At 29.7% G+C, this 18,219-nt stretch overlaps 2 protein-coding genes across 2 annotated transcripts; one reads left to right on the top strand and one right to left on the bottom strand.

Moving 5' to 3' along the window:
- LOC134833458 (hexokinase type 2-like) lies at window positions 1-7,504 on the bottom strand. The gene is made up of 5 exons (XM_063847775.1): window positions 7,015-7,504; window positions 1,310-2,112; window positions 998-1,153; window positions 584-884; window positions 1-524 (listed from the first exon to the last, which is right to left on the bottom strand). Exons 1-5 carry the CDS (start codon window positions 7,231-7,233, stop codon window positions 438-440), a joined length of 1,566 nt encoding a protein of 521 aa, XP_063703845.1. The 5' UTR covers window positions 7,234-7,504; the 3' UTR covers window positions 1-437.
- Window positions 7,505-12,654: 5,150 nt separating this feature from the next.
- On the top strand, window positions 12,655-15,370 carry LOC134834768 (two pore potassium channel protein sup-9). Its single transcript, XM_063849542.1, has 7 exons — window positions 12,655-13,001; window positions 13,163-13,505; window positions 13,562-13,844; window positions 13,904-14,094; window positions 14,710-14,834; window positions 14,900-15,123; window positions 15,187-15,370. The coding sequence occupies exons 2-7, from the start codon at window positions 13,379-13,381 to the stop codon at window positions 15,359-15,361; spliced, it is 1,125 nt and encodes a 374-aa protein (XP_063705612.1). The 5' UTR covers window positions 12,655-13,001; window positions 13,163-13,378; the 3' UTR covers window positions 15,362-15,370.
- Window positions 15,371-18,219: the final 2,849 nt, after the last annotated feature.

Here is an 18,219-nt window from a genome sequence, read left to right as displayed (position 1 = left end):
TAAGTTTTTCTACTCATTCAATTTATTTATATTTCAATAAAAATATCTTTTACGTAAATAGTTTTTTTTTTGTCTTAAATATTTACAACAATCTTAAAATCTATAAATTTTTTAACAAATTCTTAGTGTCGTATAAAAATAACAATCTTTACAACCTTACACTTATGCCTCTAATATAAATGCCTCTAAAACCTACAGAATATAGCTTATCAATATCCTCTAATAAGACACTTTTTACTTTGTATCACGACTATGCGTCTGGCCTCTTTTGTCACTTAATTTATTTAATTGATAACAATAATAAAATTTACAATCCAGATCCAGACGACACTTTAGCATTGACCGCAAGGAATTTTATAAATTATACATTTTTTTACATTTAAGAGATATGGAAATTTTTAATCTAAAATCATTTTTTTTTTGCTTTAGGAATTTGTTCAATATTTGTTGTGAATTCGTTGAGCGATGGCAGCGACGAGACCAGCTCCTTTGCCACTTCCATCTTCAGCGAGCAGTAAATTGAACTAAAATTGGAGTTAAATGAATTAAAATGAAAATGATTTTTTTTAAATTTAATTTTTACCTTCTTCTCTGTCAGATCGGCGATGTATTGTTCCATGAGTTTCTTAAAGCGTGGATGATGTTTGTACAAGGAGCCATCGAGAGCGATCGTAATATCGTCTTCGGACATGCGATTCAACAGTTTAGCTGTGCAAATGGATACGAGTTTCGCTGCGCGATGCGACACCAAATCGCACACATATTGTATGATGGTGATGTCGTCGTTGTCATAGTCGCGATAATAAACGTAGTTGAATTTGCTCAAGACGTCGATTGTGTTGCTGTTGTTGTGATTGGGATCGGCTCTTCTTTGTACAGTGTCTCTGTTGCGGGATGAAAAAAAAGAAGAACAATGAATATCGCGTGATGCGAGAGGTTATCAGTTAGACTGTCAGACGGGGCGTCAGAGGAAATGGTGATAAGGAAAGTGACTTACTTTTCGATCGCTGAGACATTTGCCGTGTCAAAGTTCCAGCTGGTTGGAAAGAGATTCTTTGGGGCACGTTGCAAAAGAAGTCCGTCGGCGATCAAGTCACGTAACACAACGCGACACACTTCACCCATGTACTTGCCACTGATGTATTTTTCGAATCTGTAAGTTTATTTGAATTTTTAATTATTTTTTTTTTTTTTTTGGTAATTTAAAATTTATTTTAAATTTTTTGTCTCAGTTTTTTTTTAATTTTCGATTTTTTAAATGAACAAAAAGTTCAAAATACATTTTTGCAACTTTTTTTTTTAAACTTACGTGAAACTCTGATGCAGCGAGGCATTGTCCACTTCTCGATCGAATCTCGTGCGGATAAAATCCAACGTTCCATTATCCCCAAATGCTCCCCATTCGATGTCAATGATGACATTTTTCTCGCCATGTCGTTCTCCTTCCCAATGCGAAACGCGATCTGCCCTTTCCAAATACGCACAATTCGATCCAGTTCCCAAAATAATTCCAAGCTTTGCTCTTTTATCCATACTAGCACCTTGCACGAGTGTTCCCGTTGTGTCATTCAGAATGCAGAGCACCTTAATATGTCCAAAACCCCTTGCGTCAAGTGCATCTTGCAAAATAGCGACGACATCCTTGCCAACCACCGACTGAATATTGAAGCTCTTTGTCCAGCACTTGAGGCAACCCGAATTCAGACTATGTTGAATCATGGGAAAAGAAAATGTGAATCCCATGGGCAACGGTTGCTTTTCCATACCGCGCTTCGTAACAAAATCTTCGACGCATGATGCGAGGAAATCAAACAAACAGCCGCCGATACCCAAACGGAGCTCTTCAGAGATCTCGTATTTTTGCACAATTTCTTCGACAATCTTTCCGCCGGCAACTTCGAGTAAAATGACGCGGAAATTGGTGCCACCCAAGTCGAGAGCGAGGAAACTACCGGCTTCTGTACCATTTGGCAATTCGGGGATGTAAGTATTTTCCATTTGTAATGACGATGAACCGCCCTTGAGAGCGATCCGGACTTCATTTTCAAAAACTTCGCCAATTTCAATGATATTCTCGTCGGTTAAGATGAGGGAACGAAGATATTCTTTGATCTGCAATGAAAAAAAAATGTTTTTGTTAGTTTCTGTGGCGATAATCCTTTAGACACATAAATTTATCTATAATTGCGTTATCAAGACGCTATTTTTAAATTTTTATTGCTACTCATAAACATTAAAAATCGTCAAAAAAATGTCTGTATTTTTAAAAGGCGATTTATATTTTTTGAAAGTTTTTATCCCAACAGATGTGGGGTGATTTTTTTTTAATTTCGTTATTTTTTTTTTGTCGCATTTTTTGTATTTTAATGCAATTTTTCGCAATTTTTTTGCAAAAAAAAATTTGTTGAATTTTTTACAAAAAAAATATTTTTTTCATTTTTTTTACATATTTTTAAGTCAAATTTAAAATGTTTAAATTTGTAAAAAAAAATATTTGGTCTCGTGGCTAATTTTTTTCACTTAAGGCCGCTCCAAATGAAAATCAAAAATAAAGTCCAAAATTTTTTAAAATAAAATAATTAAAAATAAAATTTTAAAATAAAAAAAAAGTTTTGAAATACTTTTTTTATACGAAATGTTAAATAATATTTTTGATGTTTTTTTACTATTCACTTTAAAATTTGCTTATTTAAAATAGATTTAAGAATATTTTGTATTAAAAATTAAAGAAAAAAATTTCATAAAAAATAACTGTCTAAAAATTTTGAAAAAAAAAATTTATTAATTTTATGAAAAATATTTTTAGAGAAGAAAATTTATGATAAAATATGATTTCTAAAACAAAAATTAGAATAAATTGAAAATTTTTCAAAAATTTTATGAACGGTCACTTTTGGTTAAATTTTCAACTTTTTTTTATTTTGCCCCTATTTGTCATTTTCAGACAAATAGCAATTTTTCATGGTCGATCAAAATTTTCAAAAAAAAATCTCAGAATAAAATCAGATGGGAAAATGACAAAAATTAAAATAATTAATTTTAACCGCCTAAGATTGCGTATGAAATAGTTTTTTTACGTTCAAAATGCCTGTAAATCACCTGTTTCACACAATTTGTCGTCTAGCATCGCACCATTCAAACGCTTGATAATAATAATGAAATAATTTAATATTTCGTCGCACAGCGAAAATCTAAAAATAGACGCGAATCTTATCGTGTGTCGGTCGACGCACGATTTGTCATTTCAGCGCCATTTCTTTTCAAGAGCACGGCCTTTGGATTTCAATGCCACAAGACATTTGCTGTTGTCAAGTGCGACGAAGATTCCGGAGTCGGAGCGCACCTCGCCCTTGACATGTCACGTCCATTGTCAATTCACGTTCGAGTCAATTCTCGCCAATTACTTCACTTTCCGTGTGCGAACCACATGCTTTTAATTATATTCTTATCGATATGTTCTCGAAAAAGACAGACCTGTCAATGCTTCAATTCAATTGAAATTCATTTTGTTTGAACGCGCGCGCGTTATGTTTGTGTAAAAATTGAATCGAGCTATAAATTATTTAATAAAATGTATTTCATTCATCATTCATTGATATATGGCTCTAACAAACTGTTGATTATTCTTAATAAAATGATTTATAGCGGTACGAGAAAAGTCGTTGTAACGTACGACGTAAGACACGCTAAAATGACCGCGAACGACGAATGAATTTCAAAAATAAAATAAAATGAAGAAAAAAGGGGCTCGTCTGATGTACAACACTCATCTAAATGTAATTTTGCGATGTCTGACACAACGCACGTAGGCCAAGATTTTTTTTTTAATTAAATGTGATTCAACTTTTCGTTGAAAAAATATCAAATAATTGATTTGAATGTCATTTCTCACTTAATTTTCATACAAACCTCTGGTTTTACATCATCTTCCCATCGTCTCGGTCTTCGACAACAAAATTTTTGCCAGAATTTCAAGTTTGTCACTCTAATCCACTCGCGCTGAATGCGATTTTTGCAAGTTTGAAGCACAACCGGCGATTGTTTCTGCATTTTTTGATTATTTGCCATTGAATTTTGAAATAAAATTGAAGAAAATTGGAAGTTCACGTCCGTTCAAAGCGAATTTTCACTATTATCTGTGGAAATTTTTGCTGATTTCCACCGGAAAAGAGTATCTGGCATGCGCACAATCATTAGAGCCATAAACAAACAAACATTTTCCATTTGCAGCGTGGCGCGATACTTGCTGCTTATTAATAAAAAGTAATTTATCTTGTTAGTCGGTGTCGAGTAGGCCGGAATCTTGTCTGTTTTTGAAATAATAAAGTGTGGTTCTCTAGAAAAAGTACAATTTTTACGAGAATTAACGCGTAATTGGTTCAATTTTTGTGGCAAAATCGATCAACGGGTGCCAATTGCCCCAATTTAGGGAAAATTTCGGTAAAACAGGTAACACGTGTCACTTTTTTCAGCAAAATAAACATTGAACTTGACTTTATTTTCCAGTTATGAGCTGTTTGATGGCCTCTCCTGCAGTTTCAATCATCAACAATGTCATTTATTGAATTTCTCACACTTTTCCACTAATCACAAAACCAAACATCGATGCAACTCCCCTGTTGGTGTCATTCTGCACTTTTGCACATGGCTTTGCTGGCAAAACAAACAATTTGAGGAAATTGGCATCGAAACAACAACAACAGTCATTATCCAAATGGCTTTTGTTCGTTGTTGGACTTGCAAAGATATACGACATGACAGCATTTTATCTTATCATCGAAAGATAAATCAATAAAATTGAGGTCTTTTATGCTGAATTTCTGTGAATTTCATGTGGAAATTTACTAAAAGGTCGAAGATCTCTATTTTTCATAATTTTTTGCACGTTTAAAATGCAGTTTTGGAACGTGCGACGCGTAATTTTTATATCATACGCCGGTAATTATTTGATAAGGAACGCGGTGTTGATAACCATAATCTCGCAATAAGGGTAATAAAATTTAATTACATCACTTTTTTTTTAAATTATAGATTATTTGCGGGAAATTCACGTTTTTCAGACTCATGCGATGCAAAAGCTCTAATCAAACAACAATAATTGCTCCAACAACGTCATGTTTGTAGATTAATTACAAGTTGGGATCTAATCGGTTATGACGCTGAGTGAAAATAAAAACAATGTTTGTAAGACGCAACTAACTGGCGCTCGATCTGCAGCGGAATTGAGGTCAATGTGGGGTCTGCAATGTTTGTGCATTGGACATGACGCAACATTTTGATAAGAAAGGCGAATGATATGACGTGCACTTTGACGTTTGTAAGCTTTTAATGCGATTTATTTCATTCAAAAATCTTCAGGCTCTATTCAACGCATTTTATTTTATTTATTTTTTTACTAAAAATGTCATGAAAAAAATTTTTATTGTTCTTTTGACCACACTTTATTTGAATTTTAAAGAATTTTTGTAAAAATTGCGCCGTTTCAAGATTGAATCACAGACTTTTACGTAACGAAAAGATTAAAATGAAATTTGCCGGTAATATCACATCTGCATCAACATGTTGATTCTACTGTTTTTTGCGTTAAATTCCGTATCTTTTTTTATCTTTATTGCTTTAGAATGGCGCGCCGGTGCGGTTGGAGGTGTGTGTGAATTATTTACTGCTGACGTTTAAAAATATCGTGAAAAATAAGAGGCGCGAAATTTATTTTACGTAAAATGAAAAATATGTACAAAAGTGTCAACGCTGTTATTTGAACGATTTTTCAATGTCACTAGGGACAATTGAGTTAAATCGATCGCACTAAAGAATTAAATTTAAAAAAAAAATCGTAAAATTACTTCAAAATAACTGTCATTGGAAGTACAATGAATATTCTGCTAAATATTTATAATTTTAAACATTTTTTTCGTAAAAAAAAACAAATTTAATTAAAATCATATTTTTGTACTAAAAAGAATTTTTTTACAAATTTGGTAAAAAATGATATTAATTTTATTGTTTTACAATTAAAAATGTTTTTTTTTAATCGAAAAAAAGTAAGTAAAATAACTTTTTAATTTGTTTTTTATGAAATTTAAGTGAACCCAGTAGGACGAAAATAAATTTTTTTAGAGGTTTTTAAATATAATCCTTCTAAATTTCATAAAAAAAACTTTTTTCATATTTTTTAAATTAAGTATTTTTTAATTTAATTTATTATTTTTTTTAGAATAATTTGTTGCAAAAATAATTTTTTAAAATTTTTTTAAAGTATTTAAAAAAAAAAATAAAAATTTGCAAAATTTTCCTTTTTTTAAACCCTCCTAGAGTATTTAAAATGCTATTCTCCTTTTAAATCCGCAACTTATTCTCAGAACTGCATAAAAGTTCACAACAACATAAATTTAATGTTTTTTTGTTGTTATTGCATCGAAACTCGATCTCAATCACTTCCGCAAAAAAAAAACACTCCATATAAATAAATAAATGTAACAGTAACTTCCTCCTTTAATCACTTTGAATGAAATTTCCATTGAAACCGGCCCCCTAAGCTGTATTGTGTTGCTGTTGATCTCGAGAATGAAGACTTAATTAAATATTCATTTACTTTTGAGTTCTGATCAAATTTCTGCACCTTTTTTCTCTCAACGAATGTCTCGTGCTTATCAACTAACCGGTTTTGAAGTGCGATTTTTTGTTCATTCTAGCATAAATTCGCATGAATGCAATGTTTACAAAAAAAGCGGCGTGATTTTTTTTTAGAATTTTATATTTTTTGAGAATTAATTTTAAAAGACGTCGTGAATTATTTGGATTGGAATCTCGTTTTTAATTGATTTTTATCTAACGAGACTCATCATTCAATTAAAAATAATAATTTTTTGCTATGCAGTTTTCCGCCATCCATACAATTAAATTACAATATTAAATTACTGTTTACATATATGCGACTTGTTCTTATTTAATGATGGGTTATGTTGTCCTTTCATTAGACGTTCGTTACGAAACGAATGGAAGCCTTATACTTACTTCGTTGGCCCGGTCCTCATTTTGCAGAATTAGATCTTTGACGTGGTACAAGTCACTTGGATGGCTTGTCACATGGATGCTTGGCGTCGTCATCGTCGTCGTCGTCGTTGTTTGTTTCGTCGCTTTGTTTGCCGGAACCTGGTAGACGGGTGACTTGTGATGTGCCGTTAACGTATTTGACACTCCATTTAAGTGGTTTGAGGCGACAATATTTGCCATCTTTCACACAATAAATAAATATAAATAATTTCACTTAAATTAAATTAAGTTAATTCGACAAAATGAAATGCAACAGGTACAATTTTTCACTTGAGTTCTCGTTTAAAATGATTTTTTTTAAATATTTTTTTTACAACACAAAACGAATTTAAATAAAATATCACACACGAAATGTCTTTTTTTTCTCTTCTTCTGATGAAAGATTTTTTTTTTATTTAGACATTTATTTTATTTTGTAGTTCTTGATTATTCGAAGTTCGCTAACCAACTGAATGGATGCCAGCAGAACAAAATTTTATATACTCTACTGATGGCGTACAAACACACTTCGATTCATTTCGCACGAGCAATTGAGAGACAACAACGACGACGCGAGATATGTACGTCAAGTGAATTTTTTGTTACATTTTTTTTTTATTTTGGAAGTGTGCACGCTTCGTCATGTACGTGTAGAAGATAATGTACACACAAATAAAATAGCTATGTGCCTAAATAGTGAATTTAGTTATTTTAGCGAGAATGAACGAATTGCAAGTCGTTTCCATAAATATTTATGAAAAATGAACGAAACGTGAATCGCCAGACGTCTCCACTGATGTTTATGTTTTTTTTTTGCTTAGATAAATGTAAACAACGTTCTGCGAGTTCATTTGAGTTGGTTAGAATTTGACTTTTGTACTTGTTTTCGGCCTTTATAATCATGCACAACTAGAATTGTCTGGATTTAGTGACTTTTGTGAGACAACGACGACGACTTCGATTTAAAAAAAAATAATAAAATAAAAAAAGGTCGGAAAGTTCAATCTTATTATTATTATTACATATCAGCTATCTCCACTTTGGCTCGAATCAATTTTAAGAAACGTAATTACAGACGACGCCTTTTTCCCTTATCAGTAGCAGACGTGCCTCGATGTGTGGCGGGATCTCGGATTTTGAACAAAAGGTCAACCTTTCACGAAATTAAGATGAACGAGGTAACGGATGATTATGATTTCTTATTAATGCTCTTTTTTCTTCGAAAAAACTAACGTGAACTGCTTTAAACACACAAAAAGTTACAATAAAATAATAAAATTCTCTTGTTTTTGTCTGTTTTTTTTATTTTTCTTACTTAATCTTGAAAAACACTTGCTCGTGCGTCCTCATTAAAACGATTTATATATTAAATGAGGGGCTTGTCTTGTGATGCGATGAATGAACTCGTAAATAAAATTTTTGCAAAAAAAAAATTATTTTTTGATATATTTTGTTATGACTCGTAGAAGTGTTTTTTGGCTAAATTTTTGTTTCAAAGCAAATTTTAATTTTTTATCAAAATTAAATTTAAAAAAATATATTTTTTATCGTTGTTTTAATCGAATTACTTAAAAAATTTTCAAAATTTCATCAGCTTTTTCTTGAAATTTGCGTTCAATAACATATCTTGCAATAGTAAAACGCGATTTTTTAAATTTTCTTGGCAAATTTCCATCAAAAATTCGATTTTTAAATCAGAAAATACGATAAAAGTGTGTAAATACGTCTGTTCACACAATAAATTTCCTTTGTACGCATTTGTACAGCTATTTTTATATCACGTGGGCTAAATCACTAAAAATGTCTCCCAAAAGTGTACGTGCGGGATACATTTGAAAAGAAAGTAAATAAATTTTACGCACACAGGTCATATGACTTTTTACGCAAATTAGACAAAAAAAAAAGAGATTCTCACAATAAATCATCAAATTTATGAGGAAACTCACGTATTTTGGAGATAACGGAATCTTTCAATGACCCATCGTCCTCAACATTTGAAAATCTGATAAACAATGTTGTTTTGTTATGACTAATAAATTGAGCATCAATGAAACATTAAATAAAAATATTTTTTTAAAATTCAATTGGTGTTAATATATTCAGAATAAAAAAATCAAAACAAACAATTAATTTGGGACACATTTGACTTTGAACCAATTTTAATGTATTTTATTAAGTTCCTTGTTTTGATAAGAAATAATTTCTTCTTTTTTGTTTTTAGAAAATTACTTGTCACACGTTTCCCATAAAAAACTGATAATTAAACTTTAATCCAAATATTTACCTACCGCGAGAAGTCACGTTACAATAACCGATATTTACGGACTTGTTTTTCTCAGTGACTTTCCAAACATGTGACAAAATTTTTTTGGTTGACTCAGCTATTATTTTGCTTTGATCAGGGGTGGAAAATGTGTGTTTTTCACGGGATCCAAAATATTTTTTTAAAATTAAAAATTTTCCACTTTGAGATAATTTTTAAAAAAATAATTTAAAAGTTGAAAAACTTAAATATAAAAAATTTATTTTATTTTTTAATTAACTTCATATTTTATTTATTTTTTTTTAACTTTTTTTTTTAAATAAAATATTTTTTTCTTTTTAAAAAAATATTTTTTAAAATTATTTTTAATTATTTTCCAAAAAGCAGAAAGAATTTTTAAATTATTTTTATATTTTTTATAAAATTATTATTTTTATTTTTTTATTATTTTATAAAATAAAAAAAAATAATTTACGTTTAATTTTTTTCCATTAAATAATATTTTTTTTTTCATTATTTTTACAAATGTCCCTAAAACTCACAAGTGTCCCACACTTTGTCCACTGCTTTGGCTGTTTTTCTTCTGATTGGATTGTAATCAAAACTTGTTTTTATTTATGGGGATTTTTATTTAGGAAACCGTAAATCCAGTAAACGCGTGATAAGCCAGAACAAAAAATAGACTAGAATGTCGTCTGGATGATAAAGATTTTTTTAAGTGAGGAAGCAATAAAAAATTTAGTCAAATGGTCTCAACTGGTACTAGACACGATGATTCTTTTGTGAATTTTAACACTGTACGAGACAACTTTGGACTTTATCTCTACGATGACTTGTTTTTTATTTTGATTACTTTCGCATTTACTAATCATTGTTGCAAATAATTATTTGATAACGCAGATTTATTGCGCAGAGAAATGGGTTTCGTCAGATTAAAATGAACTTTGTGGCCTTTTTACGTATTTTTATTATGTTTGTTGTGGGGAAATTAATTGCAAATACGCGCATAATTTTTATTTGTTTTTGTCTCGCACAGGAAATTTTTAATCGGTTTACGACATAAATGAATAATTTTGTCAACAACCTAGGTCAACTGTTCCTCCAGTACCATCGCTTTTAACGTATTGACCTTAAATGACAGTAAAGCGTGCGCACAAAATGAGACAAAATTCTGATAAAAACGACAAAAATTACACGAAACTCTGAATTCCCTCAAGAGGTGACAGAAAATATAACACACCTTATTCCTGACACCACATACGAACATCATGCAGCAAACAGAGGGACAACATACTGGCTGTGCCTCCAAACATGTTGCTAAAAATAGAACGAGAAACTTTTTACGATATACTACTATAACGCAATATATATTTATAGAGAGCAGTAGAGTAGAGACGAGAGGAAAACTCTGTTTGTGCCAAAAATAAATGTGTTACGGGATGACGTCATTGCAAAACGCATAATTATATTTTTACATCCCCATTTGTACATGGACTCGTATTGATTATAGTATAAAATATAGGATGGAACCGTGTTGCAACATAACGTAATGAAGTACGGAGAAAAAAGGTTAGAGTGTTAAGCAGTATTTCTCGCAAGTGAGTACCTACAATGAAAATGATGTTTAAATACACATTCCATAGTTATATATCTCTTTTGTATTTGACTTGTTGTTTGGTGTCTCTGCTACAATACGAAGGTACGGAACATTGGATAAACAGAGACACAGACACGCGCATCTCCCAAATGTTGATTGTCTAGAGATGGGGAAAGTTGGTTTTGGGTTGAAGCGGTTGAATGGTACCGAAAAATGTTTTTTTCTGTTACCCGATAAAGAAATTAAGGATGCTCAAATATTTTTCCGGATTTAAATTTTGAAATTCGTATAGTTCATTTTGGTATTGAATCCGTCACGCATCATGTCATTCAAAAATTTTACTCCCTTAATTAAATATTTAAAATTCTTTGCGAATGCTGATCTCATTGGGAGCAACTTCAGTTCGTTTACGCTTCTTAGCAAATAGTTGAACGTCTCTCAAATACATATTTCAGGCCTCTTGACAGATAATCCGGCAACATTTAATTCTTTATTTTGTAAACAAAGACTAATCCATCATAAAAAATTCTTTGCTTCACATTTAGGATATCAAAAGTCTGCACGATTTCACTGAAATTTGCATATCTGAAAAATTTTAAATGTTATAAAATTATTAGGAAAATTAAAAACTTAGGTGAAAAATTAAAAAAAAATCTTAAACTTAAAGTTTTAACTTATTTTGTTTTTCTTTAAATATATAAAAAATACCGTAATATAGATAATTCTTATGGATAAAAATCCGTTACAAATTCAAAAAAAAAGGTAATAATTAATGGAACATCAATTAAGTTAATAGAACAATATTTTTCCATTAAATTTTGGATTTTTTTAGCAATTATTTAGACAAATTTTAATTTAATCAATAAATAAAAATTCATTCTCAAAAATTTTGTTAAAAATATTGAAAAATTTCCTAAATTCGTTAAAAGTTTAACATAAAAATGTTAATAGAACGAATTTTAAAACCTATTTTCGTTAATAGAACGGATTATTTTTTTACATAAGAATTATCTACATTACGGTATTAAAGTTACGTTAAAAATTTTATAGAAATTGTGTTCTGTTCACTTTAAGATTAGCCTTTTCTTGATTTATCTACATTCCGAAATTTGAATTTTAAGTAGCTTTTTTTCTATTTTTAAAATTGTTATAAGGTAATAATAATTATTTTTCAAAACTGAATAATTATTTTAGAGAGTTTTAAAATTTATCTTTAATAAAAATATTGACTCTGTTGCTTTTAAAACGGTTCGTTTAATGAACATTTCCACCCCTCGTTTAAGAAATGTATATCTACAGAACCTTCATCCAGAAGGGCATATAGCAACATACAGGATGTGTTGAAATGGGGGAGATTTTGTGTATTTTACACGCTTTTCATTGTATTGGTATCGTTAAATGTGTTAGTGTTATCCTTAATTTTTGTTTTTCTTCAATATTTTCTTCAATTTTTGACAAAATATTCAAAATCTAATTTCAATTTAATCTGAAAATTGTATTAAAAATCCAAATATGAATCAAAAAGTTGAAAAAATTACAAAAATTAAGAAAAATCTTCCACTTTACTTTTAGGTACCCCACGTTACTATCCTCATTTGCGCGTGTATTGGTACGCCAAAAATCTCCGTGTATTTGTATTTGATCACTTTTCCAAATATCCACACATACGAGAAAAGTGGTTTTTCATGCAGTTAGTTTTCATCATCGCTCCTCATCTAAATACCAAAAAAAGTAACTTTATTGCCAAAAATAATTGGTAAATTTTGGTGCAAAGGCTGCTTGTGTCTCGTTACAGTCGGAATTGCAGCAGAAATTGTCGATAAAATGTACCTAAAATCGAAGAAAAATAAGATGAAATTTGATGTAATACAAAGTGGTGTATACGAGAATTAAAAAAAAAGACGAGAAAAAAAGAAGAGGAGAAGAAACGGTAGCCATTACTCGTGCGTGTGTGCTTTGTGTATCCTCGTACTGGAACACGGATAACGGAAAGAAGAATCTTCTAATTCGTTTTTAATAAAATAATACAAATAAGAAGAAGAAATAGCAAAACTCTCAACAAACGGAGAAAATAAATTGAAAATTTAATTTAATTTTCGGAAGTAACTGGTGCGTTATAACACAATTTGTTGGAAATATTGACAGAAATTCTTCATAACTTTTGACACAAATGGACATTGTAAAAAGATTAAAATGTCATTTATGTGGAATATGAAGAATTTCGAATAATACGTGCTCGATTAAATCGATAGAATTTTCTCTCGTTACAGCGTTCACATTACAGAATTCACTCGAAATTATGGTTACTCGGATTATGCCAATTTTCGTCGTAAGCTAGCAAGACACTCGCGTGTGGGGGCTTCTTGCTTACTAATTGGAGACTCGTTTGAGAGTCAGGTGGACGTTCTCGGTGAAGAAGAAGACGGAAAAAGGATTGTTCAAGCCCCCGCGCAAATGATTATGTCGTCGGTGTCAGTAAATGAAGAATGAAGAAGCAAAATGTTCGGACGATTTCCTTAATCGTTTGTACATTTACATATTTGTTGGTGGGCGCAGCCCTCTTCGACAAACTTGAAAGTGATACAGAACGGAAGCGCTTCGAGGCGTTGCAACGTGAGTGGTGTTAATGTTGTGTTTTTTTACAGAATTTCATTTTTTGTCTCTCGCAGAGGTGGAAAATAAAATAATAAAGAAATACAATATAACGGAGGACGATTTCAAGATCATGGAATTGGTGGTGCTCAAACTGGAGCCGCACAAGGCGGGACAACAGTGGAAATTCACGGGCGCATTTTACTACGCCACCACAGTGCTCACCACCATCGGCTACGGGCACTCCACTCCGGCCACTGTCGGCGGCAAATTGTTTACCATGTGTTACGCCATGGTGGGCATCCCCCTAGGATTAGTTATGTTCCAAAGTATTGGTGAACGTGTGAATAGACTGAGCAGGTGAGCCATTTATCATCGTCCGTGTCCCTTGTCGCGACTAAATTTAGAATGATTTACAGCTTTTTGATACAACAAGTGAAAAAGTCACTTAAGCATAAGCATACACAAGCATCGGAACTCGATCTAATTTGTGTTGTAACAACACTGAGTTCGTTAACGATAGCGGGCGGTGCAGCGGCATTCTCGAAATTCGAGGGCTGGAGTTATTTCGACTCCGTCTACTATTGTTTCATAACACTAACAACAATAGGTAAGAATATCTTCTCATTTTTACCGCATTTCAAAATTTATTTTTATGCCTTTCGTCCGTACAGTTTGTTAATTTTGTCATTTGCTAATTCAAACTTCTAAGTGAATACATTTGGCTTGAAGTATTTTAAAAATTTCAAGAAAATTCGTGGAAAACCTGGAAAATTCACGCAAAAAAATAACTTTAAAATTTCTAAAATATTTAATATTCGTCGAAGTCTCCTGAATAACGTAGAAAATAAAAAAAAGTCACGAAAAAATTCAAAATGGAAAAACTCGAATATTTTCAAAATTGTAAAATTTTGGAAAAAACTTGCATTTTTAATTTGATTAATTTTCGAATCTCAAAATGTTCGAGGTTTGAACTTAAGAACTTTGGGAAAATTCTAAAAAATAAAAAAAATTAAATTCTTGTTTTTGTGTAAATTTTCTCGTAAGCAACATAAATGATAAAAATTTGTAGGGAACCTCGGGAAATGAAAAAATTTCCGGTGCAAAATTGATAAATTGACCTTATTTTCGTTTTTAATTTACGAAATTTGAAATGCGGTTAACCTGTTCCTATCAAAAATTCTTTTCAATATAAATTTTTAACATTTTTTTTTATCTTTTTTAGGTTTCGGTGACATGGTTGCCCTACAAAAAGACAACGCATTAAATAGTAGACCAGAATACGTAGTATTTGCATTAGTATTCATATTGTTCGGTTTGGCTATCGTAGCTGCTTCGTTAAATTTATTGGTAAGTCCAGCGCATCTGTTGAAATCATGTTCTCTAAAAAACATGTGTTTTTTTGTTCTTTTTAGGTACTTAGATTCGTAACGATGAACACAGAAGACGAACGTCGCGACTTGCAGGCAGAAATGCAGGCGTTACAGGTGGCCGTGAAGCTAGAGGGCGACGTCATTACAGCGAACGACTCTTCGACCCAAATACATCGAATTGGCACGGAAACAGCGAGTTTGGATGGCGAAAATGCCTCAATTTGCTCCTGTCACTGTGCGTGTTTCTCTGCTAGTCGTCATCGAAAGTAAGGAATTTTAAGAGATCTTTCTGGAGAGAATTTTCAATTTTTTCTTTAATTTTTTTTTAGACACAAATTCCATGTGCGACACTCCCCTAATCATAATATGAAGAATTTATTACCTCCAGCAATGCCAATGCACGACTTTACAAGTTACCAGAATCCACATTTAATTTTACAACCGCAAACGTTGCCAACAGATCTTCCACCACTTTATCAACCACAACACAGGGCTTCAATATGATACCATCACATCAAGCGCATTCGTAGTAACATCGTAAAGGTAATAATAGAACATAATGAAATCCAATTATTACTCAAATTATTAGTATAAAAAAATTACGATTTTTTTTAATTAATTTATTTTCTTATTGTCCTTTATTTATTTTCGAAGAAATAAATAATTGACAGTAAAAAATAAATCTTAAAAAGAATAAAAATCGATAATAATTATAATATGTGAGCTAATAACTAGTTATAGAAACAAAAATCCGTAGAAAGTAATAGAAAACTTCATAAAATTTAATATTAATTAAAATTCTTAAGTAGAATAGCGCGGAACATAAATTACTGATGTGTACACACAATCTATTAGGACAAAAAAAGAAACCAATAGAATGCACTAAAAGTTAGCTAAGCTATAAAAACAAACTATATAAAATTGCTGATATTCAACATTCCATGTCTTATAAAAATAATAGATAAACATTTAGTTGGATTTGAAAAAAAAAATACAAAACACAAAGATCAAAAAAGGTTGACCTCTGCTCAAAAATAATACAAAGAAATTTATTTTTTATATACAAAAAAGTTTTTTCAAAAGGAGTCAGAAACAAGTGAATTGTCGTTTTAATTCAATAAAATCAAAATGATCTTATTTCACTGAAAATACTTTCATTTAAAATATAAATTTTCGTATTATTATGGTTGTGCCAAACATAAAGAAAAACAGAAAATTTCAATAAGTTACTAATAATGATTCTAAAAGTTATCTTAGTTACAATAAATTATTTAAAAATAAAGATATAAACTTGTATCCGTCCTCCTTTAGTTTCCCGACTTAATTTTTTTTTTTAAATAAAAATTTTCCGATCAATTAAACAAGAAAAAAAACTAAATAAATAATATTCAATTTTTTAAGTCTCATTGCTTATAGAACTGTACATCAAAGAAAAATGCAATGTTTTCCTAAATATTTATTAATAATACAAAAAAAAAATTAATAGTTGATAAATAAAATATAAAAAAAATGAACGAGGACCAGATAAGTTTTGCATTTATAAAAAAAAAAGAAATATTTGTACTAAAATGTAAGCTTTTAAAAAATGAAATTTAAGCATAATTTTTAGCAGCAAATTTATTACAATCTTTATGCGTCCTATAATGTTTATTATTAATAATATCAATGTCAATCAAAGTTGTGTTCAATCGTTCGCTAAAATATCTTTACAATTTTTGCAAATAAATTTTACCATTCAGTAGCATTTTTAAAAATTTTTACTTCTTATACTTGATTAATATTTATATATATAATTACTTAAAGAATCAAGAGCAGTGAAAGATTTCTCAAGATATTTAAAAAAAAATATAAAAAATACATCACAAAAAATTAGTTGAAAATTTGTAAAATTTTATCGTTATGCATCATGATGAATGAACAAAAAAAAATAATAAAATTATGAACATAATTATTAAATATTAATGAATTATGATAAAACATAATATTAATTATTATAGAAGAAAATTAATAAATTGAACATAAAATTAAATTTGTCTTTTAATTTACTTACCTATAAAATTTATTACAATAAAATAAACTTATAATTAGTTTTTAATAGATATAACTTTTATTTACTCAGCATTTTATCATATATTTTTTTTTTAATTTTATGTTACAATTTCTTCCTCTACATTTCTCTTAAAACTTATCCCCATTAACAATTACATTAGTTTTAGTTAATTTTCCTTTTTTTTGTATTCATTTATTCTTATAATTTCTCTCTACTACTTATTTACATTTTTTTAGCAAAATTTTATGCAATCTTTGTGTGTATAAGTTTCAAGAATTTGTTCTAAAATCATATTAAGAGTTATCAACATTTTTTGTTAGTTTGAAAATGCATTTTTTTTTAATAGAGAGACAGAGATAAAATCGGTAGTATTGACATAGAAGAGCAATTAAGAGAGATTCAGTTTAAAAAAACACATTTATTCGGATAAATTTATATATGACTAAGACGATTTCTTACTTAGACAGTGAGAGAGGCATCATTCATTATATATAATATCATCAACAACTAGAAAAAGTTTAAAAACGGTAAATGGTCCTATCGGTATGTTTGTTTATATATTTTTATTATATATGTTTAGGTAAGTTTTTATTTTTCTTTATAATATGTATTAAAAGTTTGTAAGGTTAGTTTGGTTTGATGATATTTGTTTTTTTTTATAAATATTCAATTTTTTTAATTATTTATAATAATTTAGTTTAGATAAGTTTTTCATTCAATTCTGGTCTAGGAGTTTCAAAACTTTTTACCTGTAGGCTAGATATAATAATATTTGTGGGTGAGAAGGTGATAGAAAGATATAAAGAATAATAAAAAGTGATTTAAGTTTGATTAGATTTAAAAGTTTAGAGGAAAATTCTTCGGTAGTTTCATTTCTGAGCAAACATTGTTTTTTTTTTAAGTAGATTGAATTTGTTGATTATTAAGTTATTAATTGTCATTTGTGCCTTTTCTTTGTTGTTGTAGTTATATATTGTTGATTCTTAAATATTTTTTAAAAGCTTTCATCATATACATTTATTAATTAAGTAAATTAAACAAATGTATTGCTTCTTTTTTTGGAATACATTAATATATTGGTATTATTTGTTGGGTGTTTAAGTAATTTCAGTAGGCTGGTTATATTGGGTTATATTTTATAATATATATTTTTTGTGTTTATGTATGTTTGTGATGTATTGCAGTTTTTGCTATAATAAGCTTAAGGTGCATATTTTTTATTTAGAATAACATATATGATATCTATAAATGTCTGAAGTCAATTTGTTTGTTTATTTAGAAATGTTTATATAGAAATTGGGAGATTTTTGGT

This window comes from Culicoides brevitarsis, chromosome 3, assembly GCF_036172545.1.
Source record: "Culicoides brevitarsis isolate CSIRO-B50_1 chromosome 3, AGI_CSIRO_Cbre_v1, whole genome shotgun sequence".
Classification (NCBI taxonomy): domain Eukaryota; kingdom Metazoa; phylum Arthropoda; class Insecta; order Diptera; family Ceratopogonidae; genus Culicoides; species Culicoides brevitarsis.
This window is presented reverse-complemented; position numbering and strand designations above follow the sequence as displayed.